This window comes from Limulus polyphemus, unplaced genomic scaffold (genome assembly GCF_000517525.1).
Source record: "Limulus polyphemus unplaced genomic scaffold, Limulus_polyphemus-2.1.2 Scaffold3497, whole genome shotgun sequence".
Classification (NCBI taxonomy): domain Eukaryota; kingdom Metazoa; phylum Arthropoda; class Merostomata; order Xiphosura; family Limulidae; genus Limulus; species Limulus polyphemus.
The window spans coordinates 23,363-47,831 of NW_013669107.1; the positions used below are offsets into that span (position 1 = coordinate 23,363).

At 32.0% G+C, this 24,469-nt stretch overlaps 1 protein-coding gene across 1 annotated transcript in view; it reads left to right on the forward strand.

The window, feature by feature from the left end:
• Positions 1-23,526, forward strand: part of LOC111088294 — a gene marked incomplete at its 5' end in the record, with an annotated part of 45,539 nt that extends 22,013 nt beyond the window's left edge. The window contains 4 exons of the mRNA XM_022397986.1: positions 8,204-8,231; positions 8,377-8,471; positions 12,104-12,237; positions 22,224-23,526. Coding sequence (XP_022253694.1) covers positions 8,204-8,231; positions 8,377-8,471; positions 12,104-12,237; positions 22,224-22,418 — 452 coding nt within the window. The remainder of the gene's footprint in view (positions 1-8,203; positions 8,232-8,376; positions 8,472-12,103; positions 12,238-22,223) is intronic.
• Positions 23,527-24,469: the final 943 nt, after the last annotated feature.

Consider the following 24,469-nt stretch of genomic DNA (forward strand, 5'->3'; position numbering starts at 1 on the left):
GAGTCATGCGCGGTAGTAAGTAAAATGCGTGAATCGTTCGTTGTAAATTATAACGTGTGTTTAAGTTAAGGTGACTGTGGAACTTAAGTGTATTGCAAAGTTGAATTGAGAAAAAATAAACCAGTTTTATTTGAGAAAGGACTTGTATCGCTGAAGTTCTTCGGAAAGAATTTTTACGAGTAATTAACAAACGACCAGAGACGTAACAATATATATATTCTTATACACACACATATAAAATGTATGTTTTATTGTTCATATTCGCATAAAATATATATACTCCATTATACACGTACAGAGTATATACTCTATTGTACATGTTTTTCTTTTCTCATAGTCCTTGCGAACCGTTGAGACGATGGCAGATCTTGCTCTGCCATCGTTTCTAAAGCTGTTTCTTACGTCAAGGATGCAACCCACTTGACAGCCTTCCCTTTCTGAAAGGACGAGCATGTTCGGTGTGACGGGGATTCGAACCCGCGACCCTCAGATTGCTAGTCGAGCGCCTTAACCACCTGGCCATGCCGGGCCTATTGTACACGTACACATGTAAAATATATATTATATTGTACATATACACAAATAAAATATAACCTAATGTATATGTACAAATATAAAATATTTACTCTATTGTACATATACACATATAAAATATATACTGTATTGTACACGAATACATATAAGATATAGAAGCAAGAAGATCATTTTTACTTATTTCAAATATTTTTAACTGTAAAGAAATGTGAGTATTTTGATAAGAATAGAAAGGTGCTGTTTGTCTAATTAACAAGAATGTTTACAGTAGAATTATAAATCTGAATTAGTCCTAATTAAGGTAGTAAAAGGTTATATGATTTACTTTTTAACGGTCATGCAACCACGTTCAGATCAATGTTATATGATTTACGGTCATGCAACCACGTTTAGATCAAGGTTATATGATTTACGGTCATGCAACCACGTTTAGATCAGTTTTGAGAATGCTTATTTATCTGATAAGGTATATAATGTATAGGACATTTGGGCACTGTGAGTATTTTCAACATTCAAATAATCGTACAGCTGACTTACAACACTAGAAACCGGGTTTCAATACCCTTGATGGGAAGAGCACAGATATCCTATTGTGTAGCTTTGTGCTTACCTATAAACGAACGAACGAACGATAAGAAAGGACAAGTGTTCCTCTAGTTAAAGTTTAGAATACCCTTTGCGTTTTAAAATGTCTTGTAAAACAGAAAATTCATAGTTCAGTAGTGGAATATTTGAACAAAGATTAGAAGCTCTGTTTAGCAGTGGCCCGGTGTGACCAGATGGTTAGGGCGCTCGACTCGCAATCTGCAGTTAATATTTCAAATACAAATAATTCAGAAATATACCATCTATTGAAATAAATTTTGATGATTAGAAAACAGCTTTCTTACAATCTATATTGTTATGAAACATCGTTTTTGTAATATTTTAGTGAAGCTTTGTTGTAAGGCATTGTAGGCTTATCGCCTGATTAATGATGTGCATCTAACTAACGGTTTTTTATCACGTGATATATAATATGCACTTGCTGCTGTAACGTTTATTTGGCATTTATATAAAAGGTCTCGAGTTTCCGTTAGAAAGAGAGGTTTTAAAAAAGTTTTAGTGTTTGGGCTTAGTTTAGTTCGAGTGGTCATTTGAGATATATTTTTCTATCGACTCGGAAGAGTTTGTGAATCAAGACAAGTTTGTAAGTCTAAGAATTAGCCTTAACTTTTGTTGTGAACCTAGACAAGTTTGTAAGTCTAAGAATTAGTCTTAACTTTTGTTGTGAACCTAGACAAGTTTGTAAGTCTAAGAATTAGTCTTAACTTTTGTTGTGAACCTAGACAAGTTTGTAAGTCTAAGAATTAGTCTTAACGTTTGTAAGCCTTGTTGCTTTTGAGAACTTTTGCAGAGTTGTAATTTTTTGTTTTTACTGTATTATACAGTACGGTAATATGCAATCGTAACAATATAAATATAATAGTACTGTCAGTTGTATGTCAACGTAACTACTTCGCAGGGTGTGGATAGATCTTCACAAAAATTAGTGTGGGAGTTTATTGGGTCCACGGAGAGATACATAAAAAATTTCAGTTTTGCGGTTTTTATGGGCGTTTTTGCAGTTTTTACCACTACTTGCCCCCCCCCCTTTAAATCAATCGGGCGTTTCTATAGTCTCTATTTTACATGAGCTAAACGGCCAGGCTGTAAATCTTTATGTTCAGAAATATCCGTCCATATTTTTGAACTGAAGACCAGATAGATGGCAACAGTTCAGGAGCATCAGCCGTCTACTTTTATGACTAACTTTAATCAAAAGGCAGAAACGTCACTTTCCATACGCTAATCACTAACCACGCCTTTCACGTTTATAAGGCGCTCACAGCTGAAAGTGCAGAACCTGTTCAGCAGCATATCGCTATGTCAAATGTTGGACCTTTCCATACGCTAATCACGCCTGGTCCTATTTATAATAAATACACACAAAAAAGATTAGTCACAGGAGGTGTTAAATTAGATCTCAAACTGGATCACATGTATTTCCATCAAGGACAAAGTATGACTATAACACTAAGAGGCATTGACTTACAGCGCATGTATTTATATGTGTTGATTACGACAGCAGAACCTAAATCAGCAGTAGAACTTTCGAGATATATCTGGTATAAGTGATTTAACATTATACTTTCTATGTGAATGCCATTTTCAAAAGTCAAATTTTACATTAATTAAGATAAAAAAGTCGTTTAAATAATGTAACTATCAAAACTTGACGTTCTTTCTTTTTGTAATGTAGATGTCTGATGTTCTGGTTATGTAAAGGTTCGTTTATTTCAAAGTTTTCGTGCACAGCTACACAGCGGATCATCTATACATAGCTGGCTCTAATTTTGAAGTGATAAACCAGAAAAAAAAAAAAGGCAGCGCTCGCCGTCAATTCTTAAGCTGCTTTTATGTACAAAATTGTGGGAATTGACTGTCGTTATTATGCCGCATACACAGCCCTAAAGTGTGGAGCGTATATTTGCGACAATGGGAGCGAATCGTGTTAGAACACTTTAACAACTAAGCCACGCCCAGTCTGGGTTCTATCTACTAGGATAAGCGAACCGATAAAGCTACCTAATGTTTCAAATGTAGCGTATATTGACAGGTTTCAGATGTTGAGAATAACTGACGATAAGCAATAATTAAATATACATAAACGTCTCGTAAATAACTTAAATATTTCCTTTTCTATTTCTCCTCAAAATGTAGGATCCTCTACTTTTATTTCTAATTATTTGTGTTTCAGTAACCATAATGAAACTACATAAGTGGCCAATAGTCTTCCTCATCAAAATATAGATTATAAAACAGCCAAGGTGTAAAATTTACACAAAACTGCCTTACATACCTAAAAGCAATAAGACTGAAAGTCGTTATATAACATTATGAATCACCGTCATAGCCGTACTTCAGAGGTTATACACCTTTTAGTAGGTTATATCGGATTTGTTTTCCAACATAACAAAATATATTTCTTCATATTGTATTTGTTGTTGCCGTTTACAGGTATTATAAGATTTTCAGTGTGCTACATAAAAAAACATTTATGGTATTGGCGACTTTGATTTCATCCCATAAAAGCATTGCTCTGATAAAATATGAACTACTAAAACGTCTAGGAGGAATGGGTTCATACTGGAAGTTTTAACGCGAGCTACATGTACCTGTCTAAAATGTATAACTTGAAGACGAAGAGATAGATTTTCGTGACTCGATAAACCATCTTTTCACGTATCATTCTTACACACGTTTTTTTTGGTTGTTATTAATCTAAACGTAATTTTGTGCACTCTTTCTAGACTATCTACAGAGAGGGTTTTATAAAAGAAACTTGGAGTGATCAGGTAGGCTATGAGAAGACTTAAGTTTAGGTTTAATGTTCGAGTATTAGCTCCCTGTTGTTCTTCATAACTGCATTCTTCTGTTTTTCTTTGGTGATAAGGAAAGCGTGAAAACGGATAAAACGATTCAGGTGATTTTTTTAATTCTTTTATTTCAAGCTGGCGTGAAGAATCGTTTTACTATGACTGTAATATCATCCTTAGTTCACTTAATGTTGTTCTTTTTCGTTCTGACAACAATAGTTTTCTTTCGCTTTTCTGTTGGCATATAACAGGACATTGGCAAGTAACCATTTAACATAAAGCAATAAACACGTACATAATACTAAAAACCTTACTGAGTTACTGCAAAAAGTTGAATTGGCAATGCTGATATAAATCAAACTAGAATAGTTGTATTCTTAACCGTAAAAGTAGGTTAGAAAAAAATAACCAAACAGGTATAGTTTTATTATCCTTTCAGGTTTTTCAGATATTTTTTATGTTAATTATAAAAGTTGAAAGAAAATTAAGAGTGAACTTAAAATATATTAAACACATCGGGTCAGGAAAGGTTTATTTATTTCAGAGCTTTCGTGCAAAGCTTATTTTGAAGTGAGAAACTAGAGAGAAGACAGCACTCGCCGCCAACTCTTAGCCTCTCTCATAAGAAAATAAATTTTAAAATATCTTAGTGTGCACAAGCAATATTTACACCAAACTGCCTTTCACATTTAAATGCAATGTTAAGCTTGTTTGAAAACATTTTCTGTCACCGGAACCACCAAACTGCCTTACATACTTAAAGGCAATGTAAAGCTCTTTCGACAACATTCTCTTTCGCCAAATCGTAAATGCTAATCTGACTTACACCAGCACAGTTTTACACGTGTTTCAGTTATTGTGCATATGGTCATATCCAGTTATAAGTTATTCGATTCATGCTCCATGGCCTCCTAATATACTAATTTTACATTTTTTATTGGATAGACGGAACAGCTATTTCAACACCTGATGAAGTCACTTTATTGGGGAAACCGGGTCTGGTTTACTCACTTTTTTATTTTTAAATAAAAATCAACTGTGAACTTCAAAATAAACATAAACTAAACACCTTACTCTATTGCGTAGCGAAAACAAGTCATTTACGTCTGAATACGGGGCAAGTTGACACACGCTCTGGAATAAGTTGATGCGGATGAAATTAAATCAAAAACACCATTATTGTAAATTTAAGTAAAGGAAATAGTAATAAAAAAACACTTTAATTGTTTTTCACCATAATGCCTAGAAATACAGGTACAAATTCTGAGTTTAGAAAAAATATCACAAGAAAATAATGGAAGAATTTTAATTAATTTGGGGTAATTTTTTCAACATTTAAACAGTAATTAAAATTAATCAATATGAAGTTAAATTTTTTGTATTATATCTACCTTCGTTTTAAGAGTGTAAAAATACAAAGTCCTCAATGTGGGGCTGGTTGACACATGTTTAATCTGCCTCAAGTAAAATGTTTCAACGTGCCCTAAACCACCATTTTGCTTGAAAAGACTTATATGTGTCGTTCCAATCATAGTTATCAAACAAATTTATATACCATTAGATAGCCGAAAGAATGCACTTTAAATACTATGTAACTTAAATTATCTTAACAAAATATTTAATACAAAATAAAATATTTGCAGAAGAAAATATTTACTTATTTATGTAAAAATATCAATTTTTACTCCTGCACACAACAGAGGCAACTGATCACAATGAAATTGTAAAAGCAAGTGATGCATTTTTGGGTGATTCTATAATTAGGTTTTTAATAATAACTTATTAGGTATTTAGTATTATGTACGTGTTTATTGCTTTATGTTAAATGGTTACTTGCCAATGTCCTGTTATATGCCAACAGAAAAGTGAAAGAAAACTATTGTTGTCAGAACGAAAAAGAACAATATTAAGTGAACTAAGGATGATATTACAGTCATAGTAAAACGATTCTTCACGCTAGCTTGAAATAAAAGAATTAAAAAAATCACCTGAATCGTTTTATCCGTTTTCACGCTTTCCTTATCACCAAAGAAAAACAGAAGAATGCAATTAAAGTTAATTGGAATATCTAATAGCCTAAAATTATAGAACAAAGTATACTGAACATAGCGTCTTTCAATGTTTATTTTATGGATAAATCATGCTTTACTTCGCCTGAGTTACGTATTTCTTCAATACATGTGCTACACATGTTTAATAAATAACATTGTTCAGAGAAACTATTATAGAGAAAGGCTTAAATATCAGTATAAACATATTATCTTTAAAATAATAATAAATATCAAATAAAAAAATGAGAATTCGGAGTTGATGACAACAGGGAGGAGTTGATGTTATTAGTTAGTGTTGGGTAATCATTGAAAATGGAGAGTACTTCTTTCTTTATAAATAGTTTGTAATCTGTTATAAATGAGAATTCGGAGTTGATGACAACAGGGAGGAGTTGATGTTATTAGTTAGTGTTGGGTAATCATTGAAAATGGAGAGTACTTCTTTCTTTATAAATAGTTTGTAATCTGTGGTTCTGGAATCGAGAATTTTAAATGTTTCTAGAAGTATGGGGTGGTTGTTATTCTCTCGTGCAATCAGATACAAGACTGGATTAGTTAGCTTATATCAGTTTCTTCTTGAAATTCCCATGTGTTCGTGTGCACGTATTTGTAGGTGACGTGTAGTTTTACCAATATAGGTAGCTTTACAGCTACCACAAGTGCATTCATATACGACGCACGAGTGCATAGGAGTGAGTATAGTGTCTTTGGTGTTCAAAATATTTTTTTAAATTTTAGATGTTGACGTAAATACTCAAAATAGCTTAATTTATGGGTTTTCATGATTTTTTTAATTTGATGGTTGAGTTTAAAACTTTGTTCGCCAATCAAATGAGTGAAAAAACTAGTGGGTATTTTGAGACTTTTTGATTTGTTTGTAGTTAAGCACAAATCTACACAATGGGCTATCTGTGCTCTGCCCACTACGGGTATCGAAAACCGGATTCTAGCGTTGTAAGTCCGCTGTGCCACTGAGGGTGAGGATGTGAGATGGGTTGGTTTAGTAAATATATATATATACATATTGTTGTTTAAGTATAAACTGAGATGATGGTTATTTACCTAACATCTCCCGAACAAAATCATAAACAATATTCAACGTTAAACTGGTACACAATTAAAATTAAGACCTGTCTATGGCCTTCAAAAAGTTGATGACTCTACATGTTTCGACGTTACAACGTTAGCCTGAGGATAGATAGGCCTAAATAAAATATTTTTAATTGTGTACCAGTTTAACCTTGAATATTATTTATGATTTTATCTTTATACACAAGTGCCAAAATACTATAATATCCTGAACAGTAACAGTTCTAAACGTTCACAGAAAGACTCATGAAATCCTGACACAGATATGTGAATACGTACGAAAGTGAGTTGAGGCGATCCCGTCAAGATAGGTTGTCCACGGACGCTTCACTAATTTCCTCTGAAAAGCAACAGCAGGAAATTTGAAACTCGGGCAGTAAATCAGCAGAAATTCTAGCAAAAGTTCGGGAAGAAATCTGGAGGTGTGGATTTTTTTACCTTAGTTCCTTCTCCAGTTTCTTACTATATAACTTTCAAGTGGTGGTGACAGGAATTCTGATATTGGAGCAGTAAATCACCAAAAAATCCCTGCCAAATATTTTGAAGTAAATAGGAGGGCTGGTGTGCCAGACACATAATAACATCTTCGTTATGAAGACATCTTCTGAGAAGATGTATAGATGTCACTCTCTGCAATAACACATACAATACATACCTTTAAACTGTATCAGCTGGTATATCAATAATAAACATAGCTTATACCATCCAATTCCTAACTTGTGTCGATATACAGATGTAACTATCTTTATTATAAAGCAGATTGCACCTTGTGGAAACAAATTAGGAAGTTCAGCTAAGTGGAAAACGTTTTGAAGTAATGTTATATATACCTAGATACATTTATTAATAAGGTGTTTAAAAAGCTTAATTCCATGATAATTGTTATCACTATTCAATATTCTCAAGATCTTTCACAATATTTTAAACTTTTTTCGGCAATACCAACTAATACTCCGGATAAGAATGTAATGTCTATACAGCAAATATTCACATTAAACCTTTAATTTCCAGATTATAAACTTGTGAATTTTAAGTTATTCTTAAAATGTTACAGACTTGCATATTACATATGTATGACAGAAACAAAAATTAAGGAAAGGCTGGTATTTAAAATAATTGTATCTTTTGCAGGTAGCAGAAAACCAGGTGGGCAAGATCTGTAAGTATATATATATTTATTCTTATTGTTCTTTTCTAGATAATTAGATAGACATATATATTTCATTTAGCCATATCATGTGTTCTTGATTTTAACTACTGTTGTTTTATTTAAATCACAAGAGATTATAATTTCTGATTCGCAGGAAATATTCTGAGCCGTTAGAAAAAGAAGTTTTTGTCAGTGAAGATTTATCTAGAGGCACAACATGTGAAGAAAAATGCCCAGATGTTATTCCAGGTAGGCTAACGATAATCAAAGGCAGAACTTATGAACGTAGGCTAGACATATTCCGCTGTCAAGCCAGTTCTTTATATTATCAGTATTAATCAAACATATATCGAATGAATATCTCGATTGCTTTACATAGTTTTGTTTTATTTTTCTGATCTTGCTAGTCGGATAAACAGGACTTCCAAATTCCTGCTAACTATTATATTTCCTTTATCGTTTGTTTTTTGTTTTTTTTCATTTAATTGCTGTTTATTTTACATTGCTGGCACATTGAAGCGCACGTGTTTCCAATGTTGGCTACATAAAAGAGACTACAAGTTTCATAATAGCATTTGTTTGTTCTTTTTTCACTTGAAAGATATATGAATCTGACTAATGTGAACTGTGACAAAGGACTACAATATCTTACACTAGCAGATAAAAAAAGTATTTAATTAAAACACTTGTTAGTTTACATATTGGTATACAATCTTCAACATGAAAGTATCGGTTGCACGGTAAATTATGAAATTAAATTTAGCTGCCATTAAAACCACAATTTGAAGGGTTGAACATTTTAAATCCGTCCTCAAAAGAATGTATACATGGTTTATTGTGTTCCAAATTCACCCAGATAATAAACATTGCGTTGGTGGTATAGCTTGCTTGAAGTAACTTATCCGTAGTAGTTTCTCGGGGCATTCCAACGAGCAGTTTATAGTACTAAGTATTATACTTACATGCCACACTGTTCTTTTACAGATGAATAATTGTATTACATTTTCGATATGTGAAGTCAAACCTTCCACATTAGTTGAAATTAAGCATTGAAGGGTGTTTGGCCTGAAACCTCGCGTGGAAATACAAATTATTTTTATACCTTTTACTTGTTTTCGCTTTTTAAAGTACATTTTTGATTTGTTTTGACTCCGTAAAACCATTTTATACTTCTTATCTTGATTGTCAGAATGGAACGTTATATTAAAAATATTTTAGTTCTCAGTTCTAAATGCGTTTCACTTACTGTGCATATTAGCATTTCCAAGTTTTAATTATCCATTTCACGCTCCATGGCGTCCTCAATTAAGTATTTTACATTTTTGTATTGGATATTTGGAACAAATACAATGAACTTGGTTAAGCACCACTCTGCTTCATAAAATAAAATCTAGCATGTACATGTTAGACATTAGGAAAAATTGTTACCTAATTCTAGCCTGTACCTGTTAGACATTAGGAAAATAAAGTGTTACCTAATTCTAGCCTGTACCTGTTAAACATTAGGAAAAAATTGTTACCTAATTCTAGCCAGTACATGTTAGACATTAGGAAAATAAATTATTACCTAATTCTAGCCTGTACCTGTTAGACATTAAAAAAAATTGTTACCTAATTCTAGCCTGTACCTGTTAGACGTTAGGAAAATTAAAGTGTTACCTAATTCTAGCCTGTATCTGTTAGACGTTAGAAAAAAATTGTTACCTAATTCTAGTCTATACCTGTTAGACATTGGAAAAAGTAAAGTGTTACCTAATTCTAGCCTGTATCTGTTAGACATTAGAAAAATTAAAGTGTTACCTAATTCTAGCCTGTATCTGTTAGAAATTTTTTTTTACCTAATTCTAGCCTGTACCTGTTAAACATTAGGAAAAAATTGTTACCTAATTCTAGCCTGTATCTGTTAGAAATTTTTTTTTACCTAATTCTAGCCTGTACCTGTTAAACATTAGGAAAAAATTGTTACCTAATTCTAGCCTGTACATGTTAGACATTAGGAAAATAAATTATTACCTAATTCTAGTCTGTATCTGTTAGACATTAGAAAAAATTGTTACCTAATTCTAGCCTGTACCTGTTAGACGTTAGGAAAATTAAAGTGTTACCTAATTCTAGCCTGTATCTGTTAGACGTTAGAAAAAAATTGTTACCTAATTCTAGTCTATACCTGTTAGACATTGGAAAAAGTAAAGTGTTACCTAATTCTAGCCTGTATCTGTTAGAAAAAAGTGTTACCTAATTCAAGCCTGTATCTGTTAGACGTTAGGAAAACAATTTTTAACTAATTCTAGTCTGTACCTGTTAGACGTTAGGAAAACAATTTTTAACTAATTCTAGTCTGTACCTGTTAGACGTTAGGAAAACAATTTTTACCTAATTCTAGTCTGTACCTATTAGACGTTAGGAAAACAATTATTACCTAATTCTAGTATGTACCTGTTAGACGTTAGGAAAACAATTTTTACCTAATTCTAGTCTGTACCTGTTAGACGTTAGGAAAACAATTCTTACGTAATTCTAGTCTGTACCTGTTAGACGTTAGGAAAACAATTTTTACCTAATTCTTGTCTGTACCTGTTAGACGTTAGGAAAACAATTATTACCTAATTCTAGTCTGTGCCTGTTAGACGTTAGGAAAACAATTACCTAATTCTAGTCTGTACCTGTTAGACGTTAGGGAAAAAAACGTTATTCCCTAATTTTGATTTGTTTATCATATCGTTTCAGTAATTTTCGTCTTTCTGACGAGCATGAATCATGACAATGTAGCATAGTTTATAATGCAAAAGGCTCCGTCGAAAAGCTGTTATGTCCAAAAAAACACCACTCGTCCCTGATGCTTTTCATATGCCATTTAGGATGAGAGGACTACGGTTCCCAGTGTCAAGAGTCAGATTACACAGAAATGATAGGAGTACAACCAGTGAATTGACTGGTAGGGATTTTATGGAATAGCATAAATACCGTATCATCCTCCAGCTGTTTCAGGTGTGCACCGGTTGAGAGAATACTACGTGGAAGCAACTTTTGCTCAGGTGACTTGTGTCGCTTGTTTAATGATGCCCATGGCATACTGGTAAAGTCTTCTGTGGATTTCTGTGAGATAGTACTGTAAAAACGGGCGATAGGAAACTGTCTCCTCAGACACTAGGTGGATTATGGAAAGCATTCACAGAGATGTGGTGTGTTTTAGATAAGACAGCCTTACAACGGAGCCCTTTACAATCAAAACTAACCTGAAGGGCTATTTTGAAAACACACGATCGTCAGACAGAACGTGGCCAGACTTAACAATGTAGACTGTTATGACGTGGTGAGGCTCCAGTTCATTTTAATACAGCTTACTCAACCTCTCTCTATATATATAATGAAAAGAATTTAAAATGTTTAAATTATTTTAACTATTTATTATTATTAACTTAAAGCAAATATTTTGGTATTCTTGTGAAAAATAAGAGGTTATTTTATGAAAATTATTTTATTAATAAATATAAAAACCACATTAAATAGTTCTCAGTTTAACATATAGAGGGAGTTTAAACATATATAAGGCTTTAAGTCAAAAAACGCTGAAGATTTTTCATTGTTAGGAAGATCTTATCACAGAGTGTCTTTTTTTTTAACCATATTCATGTCACATTAAATTGTCCATGTTTTTCAACAATATATTACGTTATTTTTTAAAGTTTCCTACAGTACATATTACTATTTTATCATATGTTATCATAATTTCTAATATTAAACAAAATTAAAATTATCAGGCGTACGTAGAAATTAAACAACTTTAATAAAGTTTACTTAATAATTTAATTATTTTAACTTCACAAAAGCATAAATACATTGACATAAAGCTAAACTATGGGTTTAATTATTTGATTTAGCAGAAATGAAGTACGTCGAGAGCGCTGTAGGAGAAGCAGCGTCATCTAGTTTCACAGAAATACATTTATATCCAGAAACTTCTCCTGGGCGATATGCTTCACAAGCCTCTTCCACAAAGCACGTAAAACCGGTGGTAAGTAAAACAAATAGCTATTGTTTTAACGATACAAATGATAACAATAAAAACTTTAAACAATACATTTCATTTACATTTCATAACGATTATTTGCAATTTAGACATTACTTTTAACACTTTCTATTTTCGTTAAGAAATATCCCTGTGTACGTTTTCGTCTTTAAATTATCCTTATAACAAAATATTATAGTACTCCTTTCATACAAATATAAAGTAATTATATATTTTGTAATAATTATATCATTTAGTTTTACTTACTTTTTTATCCAAAATTTTAAATGTTTGTTCGAATTACATCAAATAGATTCTATAATGTTAGCAAAATTTGTTTTACTGAACGAAAACAGTGAATTGTGTGATTTTTAAAAAATATAAGAAAACAAGATTTAATTATTCGAAACAGTAGAAAAATTAATTTGATCTACCTAATAAATAAGCACATATAATAAGTTAAGCTGGTAACATAACTGTTACATATAAGATAATCAGACAGAAGTAGACTTAATAGTAGAAGCTGCAATGAACATTTTTACTTCATATTAAAAGAATATAGTATAAAACATAATCACAGATTTGTTCTCAAAACCGCAATAACATTTATATTTGAACATTTGAAGTATATAAATTATGCATATCTGCCTATTAATATTTTTAAAAACTAGTTTACGACTTTTCAAACGACGTACATTGCGAATGTCTGCATTCTAATACCAAAACATTAGATTCAGGTATTCAATCGTAGAAGACGAGTTCTCGCTGTAATAAAAGTAGGTTCATTTAGCACATACGTTAACATTTAATGAATCACAAGCTACTTTGAATATAGTAGTTAAACTTGAATATAAACTTTTTCCACTCTTTTAAATACTTTGTTCCTTCGAGTTTCATATTTTTGTGATTTCACATTTTCATTTGTAAATTTGTTTGTTTGAATTTCGCGCAAAGCTACACGAGGGCTATATGCGCTAGCCGTCCCTAATTTAGCTGTGTAAGACTAGAGGGAAGGCAGCTAGTCATCACCACCCACCGCCAACTCTTTTACCAACGAATAGTGGGACTGACCATCACATTATAACGCCCCCACGGTTGAAAGGGCGAACATATTTGGTTGTAACTTTTATTTCCCTGTAACGTTTTAACCTTTTGTTCCTTTTTCTGCACATTTATTTAAACATTTCTATAATATATCTTTCGAAAAATTATGTGCCCAATTGCAAGTATTTTTGTCTGTGTTTATCATTATATATTACATCATAAATGTGGTTATCGTAGATTTAAAATGGCGTACACTAATATATATATATATATATATATTAGGCTACAATGAGACTGTTGTATTATTCAAAATTTTCATTGATTCAAAAATCTTTTCGATTTCAGATTACCGTGAAATTTTTAAAATAACGTTTATGTACGTTTACTTTCAAAATCTGTTGTAAAACACGCAATAAAACAGTTGCCAGCCTTGCTATCGAAATAATATTTCCTGAGCGGACCCATCTTTCACTAGACTGTCACGTTGTTCCTATGGGGGAGATCGACTAAACAGTAACTAAAAATTCGACATACACGTCTTTGTAAAATGTTTTGTTAAACATCTTGCATTCGTGGAGAACATTTTGATGTATTGGAAGTATAGTTTGAGCATTTTTGCATTGATAGAGGAACCAGCTATCATTTATATGCCTTGACAGTAGCAGGTTATACAATAGTAATTTTTTTACGCGTTCTTGAAATTGTGTTCCGTTATTTCAATATATATAACTTATTATTTATATAAATCGTTATACCTCACTCTTCCTCTTGAATACGATACATTGAAGAAGAAAATTATCTTAATTAGGAACTAAAATTATTAACCTTGCAATAATAGAACAGGTCAATTAACATGACTATGATCGAAAGAGTTATTACTGCATTAAAAGTAAAATCTGATTTTTACTTGCTTTATTGGGTAAGTAGATATAACAATAAAGCAAATTGCTATGTATTTAGAGATGTAACATAACTGACCTCATTTTATATTTGCCAAAAGTAAACAACATCGTGGATAATCAACTGTTTCATATCATTACTGTTTAATCCGTTTTTGAACCCATGATATGGTTAAGTTATATGTTTAACTAGGCTAAAATAAGCTACGGTGTTATCTAGTTCCTTAGTTTTTCATTTCTACTGTTATTATTCTTGAACGTAATTTGAGAATTTGATATTATTAAAGTTAAACGTTTTAAACCAAATATTATTTCAGTAAAAAGTTCGAACACAAGTTGTTACAAATATTTCAAACCGTATTAAAAAGCTTTTATTCTATTCACTCTGATTGATCACTATAAGCCGTTAGAAAACTTTCCATGTTTTTTGTGATATAGATGATTTTTTTATTCATAAAAATCAAATAAATACACACATAAGGTGAAACGAACATTGATCAATACAGATAAACAAATAAACTTACACACATAAGGTGAAACGAACATTGATCAATACAGATAAACAAATAAACTTACACACATAACGTGAAACGAACATTGACCAATACAGATAAACAAATAAACTTACACACATAAGGTGAAACGAACATTGATCAATACAGATAAACAAATAAACTTACACACATAAGGTGAAACGAACATTGATCAATACAGATAAACAAATAAACTTACACGCATAACGTGAAACGAACATTGATCAATACAGATAAACAAATAAACTTACACACATAACGTGAAACGAACATTGATCAATACAGATCCAAGCAGAAAATCTTATTGTAATATAATAATATTGTCAATATATCATTGATTATTATTTTAAAACCCCGGCGAGTTTAAATATAGTGAATATTTTCCAACTTTTTGTATTAGATTTTTTACGTCTTAGAACTGCTTATCTGCATTGTTCTTAAAGGTAAACAAACAAACCGTTGGTCTATAAAGTAAATAATGATAACGATCAACAAAAACCATAAAATCCACTTTTGTCAGATGAAGTTTGTTTGTACTTTTATATTATGTATCCAGATTGTTGAATCATGATATACAAAGTAATAAGAATTCAATTATTTAATATTTCATGGTAATAGAATAGAAAACTGCCACAGTTTTAAATATGCAACATATTTGGATATTTTCTCACATATCCTATTTATATAGTTTAGTTATCCCAGGTACTATTATTTATATCCTATTTACATAGTTTAGTTATCCCAGGTACTATTATTTATATCTTATTTACATAGTTTAGTTATCCCAGGTACTATTATCTATATCCTATTTACATAGTTTAGTTATCCCAGGTACTATTATTTATATTCTATTTACATAGTTTAGTTATCCCAGGTACTATTATTTATATCCTATTTACATAGTTTAGTTATCCCAGGTACTATTATTTATGTTAATATCCTTAGTATTCTCACAAAACGCATCCTAGTTGCTGAAGCTGCTATTTTAAGCGCTAATTGATTTTTATTTCTTGCTTCTTCTATAGTAAAGAATTAATATTAAACCATGATATTTGTTTCCTTGCGTAAAATTATAGTTAAATCTTTGTCATTTTACGTAACAGAAATTGTTACTTTGCTTGCCCATTTAAATGGTGTTTCATTCCGAAATACCGTTGTCTCAATTATTACCTCCTCTGTTTGTTTGCTTTTTCGTGTGTTTTTTTTTGTGCATATTTTTTTGTCTGTTGTATCAGAAACTAAATCTTTGTCAAAATAATCATTATAATTTATTGTTACATTAATCTACACATTACGTCGTGAGGTTTGTAATGTTGTGTCTGTTAATTCAGTTATTTTGACTGGTTTGGCACACGAAGTTTGGAATCTTGCTTTTATACTATACAAACTCATTTATCTGTCATTTGAATTACATGAGCACTAGGTGACTTGTGATGGCCAGAGTTTAGCCGTACATCTGATAACACTGAATCGGGTTAAAAGATCGTGTTAATCTATCAATACTCAGTTCTTTCGCTGTCGTCCCTTACCTAGATACGGAACACAAATTTTTGTGATGAACCGAGGTTATTATTTTACATAGATCTCTCTCTCTTGGCTCAGGAAAATCATGGGAATAATTAAGGATTAGGCCGTATTTTATTATATGCCGCTAGTTGTAAATATTGAAGATCGTGGGGGTGAGCACCCATATTTATTTTTTTTCACGACTGAGGCTTACTTATAATAGTTAAATCTGGTATATAATGTATCTCTACTGCTTTGTAATTTTCTACGTAAGCAGATACTTCTCTTACTAAGATGCATTTTATTTTTCCAACATTGTAGATCGTTCCTTAATTTTATCTATCTACCCTTAAGAAAAATAATATTGTTTAATAATAGACATGTTTCCCCTTTCCACCTATTCTATTTGTATTTATACAGTACATTTTCATTAAGTGTCACAATGTTAATATAGGTTTTTTTCTTTTTTACCCCGACTTGTACCGAAGCCTCGAAAGTTTCGAAACCGTCTAGGTAAACGCCAGGTCCGATTACTGATGGGTATTTTTTTGTTGTTGCTGTTTGTTGTTCTTTTTCTGAAATACAACATTACAAGCTGTACATATGTTAGTAATTGATTTGCAATTCAGCCACACGAAATAGGGAACTTCGAGTTACGATTAATCAAATATATGCATCCACGGATATTCTGCTACTTGGCTTATTCTGAAATTATTTCGCCATGTGAACGTCTAATGGTAAAAACTTTTACTCTCATAGCTCCTTGTTGACCTTGATTTCCCTGGTCTTGTCTCATCATTCGCCTAACTATATGGTATCTGTCTGAGAGTTTCCAGGTTCTTTGATTGATATACCGATGTTTGCAACATTGTTGCTAAGAAAATTGAAGCACCATACAAATGGAATCTCTTGAAAACATTTTTTTTCTCTTGTAAAGTAGTGGGAGAGCTATAAGTTTACAGACTTACAATCCTAGCATCCGAGGTTCGATTCTCCGCAGTGGCCACAGCAGATAGTTCAATGTGGCTTTGCTGTAAAACAAACCAACAAAAACCAACTCTTGTAAAGTAACACATTGTCTGGTGGTTATTCTCATTATTATTGATTACTTGTGACATAAGTTGTACAGAATGGTTTAAAAGGCTTCTTAACTTTTTTCATCATTGTCAACAGAATAGATTTATGTTTATTCAGATTGTTTTTTTTTCCTACAAAGTCGTTTTGTCTCTAAGAAATTTACTTCTTTCTAATGCTTTTCAGGTAGTCTTTTTGTCCAACAGCTTTATACATTCATCCTGATTTTTTTTAGTATATCTGTTTTCAAGTTCGTTTTTACTTTATTTTATGACGCTGTTATCGTCTTTTTAAAGTTAATTCTTGGTATATGGTCACCTGCGTTCTACTGTAAAACTTTCTCCCTTTGTACTTACTCACGTTTTTACATCTAATGTTTCTTCATCTTCGATAACGTCTGAGCTCTATACTCATTCTTATTTCTAAGTTGACAGTCTTGGGAAAGTGCGTTGTTGTTTTATGTTTTCTATTCTACGTTCCAATACATCAGGTGTAACTCACCACTATGGTTTTAGTTGGTAGCTCATACTCTTATCATTCACTGTCAACTCCACAGCGATTTTCTTGTTGACAGTCACGGTTGAGTTCAACCTTTCTTTATGTTTATATCTTTCCTTAACTTCAAATGTGGCTAGAGAATGTATCTTGCGTACTAATGATTCCCTTTATTTATGAAAGAAAATAACATTTTCTTATTTCATGTGCAATGACATGAATAGATAAAAAAAATACTTTAATTTAAATTTGTTATTTTATATTTGTGTAATCTAAGAGTGAACGACCCCACTGAGAAGCGTTTAATGCATATATATACGTCAATGTCGAATACGGATGTAGAGGACACCTAAAAGGTTAGGCGATACAACTCAGTAGACCTACTATATATATAATCACTGTTTGCACAATCATTAATTATTGCGCTAATTTTAAATAACACTACAACTACTAATTTTCATTTTATAACTGTAACTTTCTGACATTTTTGAGGTCCTTAAAGCTAAAGTTTTGTTATATTTCCGAACGAGCCCCCCCCCCCCACCCACCCAGTGGCACAGCAGCAGGTCTGAAGGCTTATGTCGCTAAAAGACTGGTTTTAATATCCGTGATGGGCACAGCTCAAATAGCCCATTGTCTCGTTTTGTGCTTTACTATAAACAAAAAAAAACAAAATGTCTGGACGAAATTTCATACAAATGACTGATAACAGTTACAAGTTAAGCGTAAACAGTAACTCTCTAAACATGAAATAGCTTTTTAAGACAAAAATTAATTAGTCATTTGTATTTTATTTCCTTTGGCTTAAATGTGACGCTCATTCTCCTCTGTCCATTTCTTTAGAATGTCGGCAGACTATTTTATCAAACTATTATGAATCCAATAAATTATAACAAAATATTCGAATATCAACCATTTGGTTCAGCCTTTCTGGTGTATGTGTCACAGTGATAAAAGAAATCTAGTTATATGTTCACGGTTGAAACTTCCTTATTCGAAACTGTAATTAATAGCGTGTATGTGTTTATTTACAAAAATAAGCGGTCGTGAAACAATATTTCGTATACATTTGGTTTTGGTACATGCAAAACAGAAAAATAGGTTTGTATAAAAGTATCACACAATCATTCACAGTGTCTTACCCAATTATAGAAAAGCATCATTCAATAAGTCATGGTGTCCTACCCAATTATAGAAAAGCATCATTCAATAAGTCATGGTGTCCTACCCAATTATGGAAAAGTATCATCCAATCAGTCATGGTCTCCTACCAAATTATAGAAAAGTATCATTCAATCAGTCATGATGTCCTACCCAATTATAGAAAAGTATCATTCAATCAGTCATGGTGTCCTACCCAATTATAGAAAAGTATCATTCAATCAGTCATGATGTCCTACCCAATTATAGAAAAGTATCATTCAATCAGTCATGGTGTCCTACCCAATTATAGAAAAGTATCATTCAATCAGTCATGGTGTCCTACCCAGTTGCAATGGTCAATGACTATGGCTCTACATTCACTTCTGTTTCTCTCTGCCTGCACAAACGTTCCTAACTCAAGCTTCTCATCTCCAATATATTTTCTACTCTCAATAAGCCTTCCTCTCGCTCTTGTTCTTTCGATTTTATCAATCATAATCTCTGTCATCCTTCGTGAGATCTAATTACTTGTCCAAAGTTCCACAATTTCTGTTCTGTATATATATACCCAGTTATCGTTTCGTGTTTGCACGTTTCAGTACTTCCTTGTTAGTATTTCTCTCTATGTAGCTGATTGTCATTATTAGTTTATAACACCATATTACTGGAAAATGCTAATCAGTAAGTGGTATGTAGTCCATTCAAAATACTAAGCGTATTTTATTTGGTATAGTCTTTCTTGTGCATGTCTCACAGTTATCTGTATGGAGGAAGAAAAAAATATTTTTATTTTGTTTCTTTGTTAAAATCGCTTTGCTATAGATTCAGCAAAAACAAAGTGTGAAAATAGAACTGGAATCAGGTTTACTACCATATTTCAAAAAGCATTATACAAAACTGAATGTGACATTTATCAACATGATACAAGCAGTCGACAAAAAGAGTTTTTTCTTCCGGATTTGTAAAAAAATCTTTACGTGATAAAAAAAAGAATAATATTTCCGAAATCTCCGTACCTGAATTATGGAAAATCCGTTATTAAAACCAAAACAATTTTTATGAAGTTTAAATTCGCTGGATTGTGTTATTTGTAAAGAAGACAGAATTTTTTGAAATATATTAAAGATAAATTATTTGGAATAGGAAATCTACGTACTTAACTTTCGACTTTTTTACGTGATTTGTTCGTATAATAATGAAGCATATTTTAAATAAACTTATTAGATGAAGGAAGCAAGAGCACTGTAATGGAAGTCTGGGTTTCCATCAAGATGGTGACGTTTAGTTATGTTGCTTTCAATTATATATTAATCATTTCTAGAATCATAGCACTGATTTGCACGTGATGTTACATAATTCAGTATGTAGTGACCACATACCTTCCTGTAGTGTTTAAAATAATTACGCCCACTTTCACGTGATAACCTACTAAGTTTCCAGTTATTTTTAGAATCATAAAATCCACTTGCACGAGATAATAATTTATACAGTATGCAGAAATATTTTTATTATAGGTTTCAAATATGCATAGAATCAAACACTCTATAATAGGTTTAAAATGCTGTGGATAATCTTTTTTTTTTCTTACAAAACAAAAATTTTATGAATGGATCCAAATAAAAAAAAGAAACCTACTCTAATAAAAACCTAAACACCTTTTTTGCTTTCAAAGTTTGATTGAAGTAGAATATATATTGAACTCTTCAAGTTCTTAGGTTATATTAGTGAATGAATTTTTGTTTAGTTTTATGAAAAAATGGTGGATAAAATACTAGAAACGTTTTATCTGTGGAGATTTTTCAACAGTTGAAATTTCAACATCTTTTGTAAATAAAATTTCAAAGCTAATCTGTAAATTTTACAGTTACCTCATCACTAAAACGGAGCATATTTTGTGCCCGTGTTTCCTAAAAATCGCATAGTTTTACAAAGTGACAGGTTCTCTAAAGAAGTAGCGAAAAGAAACAAATTCGAAGAACCATAAAGTTCAAATTACTGTATATTTCTTTCTTATACTCTAAGCTTGACACAATATATGCAATTATTTTACTTTTATATTAGATCCCATCAAATAAGACTGTTACTAAAAAAAATGAAATTTTGTGTTTGTTTGTTTGGAATTAAGCACAAAGATACACAATAGGCTATCTGTACTCTGCCCACCACGGCTATCGAAACCCGGTTTCTAGCGTTGTAAGTCCGCAGACATACCGCTATGCCACTGGGGAGCTTTATTAACGAATCAAGTATCATGAATGTCTTCTTTTGAAATTTAACACTGAGTGTTAATTGCACTTATTAAGAACAATATTAAAATCCTTTGCTTCATTTATAAAAACAACTTCCTTCAAAATCAAGAACTCTTTCTGTCAAAATCAGTCGTGCTCACCCTAATTGCCAAAGTTTTTATTGCAAAAGGTTCTGCAACGTACTGGATGAGCACTTTTAAAAAAAAAAACTTTCCATAAACCCTCCATGGGGCGTTGGCTTCCAAGACTAACTGTATGCTGCCCCAAAGCAGAATATTCCATTGGAGCTGCAATGGGGATTTGATAGATATGTAGTCGAAGGGAGCTGCGACGGCTCTAGATCCCTTTATGATCTTTCTCATAAAACAGTTGTTGATTTCAAGATGAGACAGGAAGATTGTGATCCTTTGTCAACTTCAAATCCGTGCTTATTATTTTGTTAGCAGTGCCAAGAGATACGTCAAACTATCGCAATGGCCCCTGGGCGGGTGTGATCATTGCTCCACGTTATCTTGGGACATGGGTTTGGAGATAGTTGTTGTCATAAACGGTGTGATGTGCAAGCTTCCGCTTCCATAGAAAACTTTGAAGACTTCCTTCCTTCTTCAAAACGTTGCGTACATTGGCTCTACATCATTTAACTTTCTCCCTACATGAATATCCTTCTTGAGAAAGGGTTGTAACGTCGTCTTCCAGCCATAAGTAATGTCGAATACGCCACGAACAAAATACACAGATACTAAACACGTTGCCCGTGGCGTCACTACTTGCATTTGCAAAGACAACACACTGCAATACATATGCAATTCGCTCTTATGAAGTGCGATTAATCCCCTGTACAAGTAACGTTAAATTACAAATAATATACATAAGTTTTCATCATACATTAATTTTAATGTAATTAGAAAATACCTTTAATTGGTCTCTAACTTGTTTCAATCCATTTTTATTTAGTTTGACCATAATGTAAGAAAGTACGCTTCACATCCCCTAATTATACTGTTAATTAATTATTGGCTAAAATTTTTCTTTCTATTTTTATATTTCAGGAGCATCAGGATGAGAATGTGGTACAAAATTTGGAAAAGTGTACGCCTCTTCTCACGGACTTTGAAAAAACTCAAGACTCTCAGTGTTCTCAATCCAGTGGAGATTACCTTGATTTACAAACAGGATACAGAAAAGAAGTGGCTGAAGCTTTACTTGCCGCACCCCCTAGGGACTTCCAACAGACTGAAGTTTAAGACTTGGTGTGTAAGAAGAAGAAAAAAAAAGATACAATTTATAACGTAACCAATAGAGACGTGGCTGACCTTGCGAAGTGCCTTGCTTCTCGCTTGCTAGACACGTAACAAACTCGAATGGGGGCACATGGGTCAAGTCAGTTTTTACTAAACTTTACTAAGATAAGTATATTTATTCTAATTGTATCATGTAAACAAGTAACTATTACTTACATTTCAGGTATTATATTACACCATACCTACATAATGGAAAGACACATAAACAGAAACAGCAAAAATTCTTGAATTGCACTGAATGTTAATTTCTCTAAAATTGGAATGTTTAATTACTACTACAGTGGTGGATATGGCTATTACAACCAATACAAATGTAAATTGTAGTTCCCACCCTGCCACTCTGTTCATCTCACTATTTGATGTATTTATCAGGAATTTTACATTCTCAATCCATGCTTGGCCAGACAAAGTTAATAAATCTACTTGGCATCAGAACTATTAAAATACAGCGTGAGCATCACAACTAATCACATTCTTACATACTGTATTTCAATCTACTTGGCATCAGACTATTAAAATACAGCGTGAGCATCACAACTAATCACATTCTTACATATTTCGAGGTTATACCAACTTATTTCGCATTAATGTTCTGGTTCTGAATATGTATGCTAAGTATATACAGTTTTTAATTTCTCGTTCTTAAATATATATTTGTATATATAAATCAACACAAATATAAAATAAGAACAATAAACAAGTCGTTCGCTTGGTGTTCATGTTTTAGTGTCAACTACAACACATTATTTAAATGTACACGAATGTGATACAAAATTGCGTATACAGGAATAAATGTGTATCCAGCACAAACAATTACAAGTTGTTTACAATACGTATGTTTAATTATTGATTGCTTATTAAGGACATAGTAACCTTATTAGTAATATATATCAGCTGAAGAACAGTGAAATTTGATTTGGTGCCATCTATGTGTTCTTGTCCCTAAAAGATATTGGTTTGAAAAAGGATCTTTGTCTTGTAATATGATTTGAAAGAATTACAAGATACAGATCACTATTGTATATGATTTGGTTATACATGTAACACATTTATTGAGAAGTTAAATAAAATTGTACATATTCGAAAGATAATATTCGTTATTTTACACTGTATTTTGGTGTCTGTTTTTTTTCCCATTTTATCATATTTATGTTCATATGAACGGCTTGGATACAAATATGACATAAGCTAAGCTATAACGTGACAACACTTTGTAAAACATCCTCACAATTTGAATCTTAAAAACAGTGACTGGACGTATGGTTTGAATTAGCTCAGTACAAAATTCAAATCGATATATCTCTGAAGAATATTTTCCAAGAGACGATAGCCACAGACATTATGTTTGAACAAGATATTAGTACTATACTAGTACATTAAATCATGTTTATTGAAACGGGTTTTAGGTGCTGGATAATGGTCCATCTTGGATAGTGTAACGAACTCCAGCCACTTGAAGTAGTTTGGAAACAATGTATCTAACTGCTTAGATTAATTTTCATTAGGTTGTTTATCTTGCGATCCTGCACTAGTGGTAAAACATGACTTGATATACGTTACAGTAGAAAATTGGCATATTTTAAAGCATATCCAAGACATGTCAACCACGTATGGCCACATGTGCTGCAGATTCTGTAATAAATGTCCACTATGTCAGAAGTCAACGGCTGAAAATAAAAAAGAAGCAAAACAAAATCTCCCTTGATAGTCCAACATTATAAATATCCTAGTATGCTCTCCTGTTCGAGAAAAAAGTTTGTTTGGTTTAATCTATATTTTGAGAAACTAATAACCGATTGATGTTGAAATAATTGTTAATAAAATTGAGGAGAAACCTTATTTGTACCTTGTAAAAATATCTTAAACAGCCTGGAAAACAATCAAAATTAAAAGGTGTGGATGATTATATTTTCTTTAAAAACATAAATTGTGTAATTCTTTAGAGTATTTTTCTTATATCAAAAGGTTGAACGTCTTGATAGATCAACGGTTGG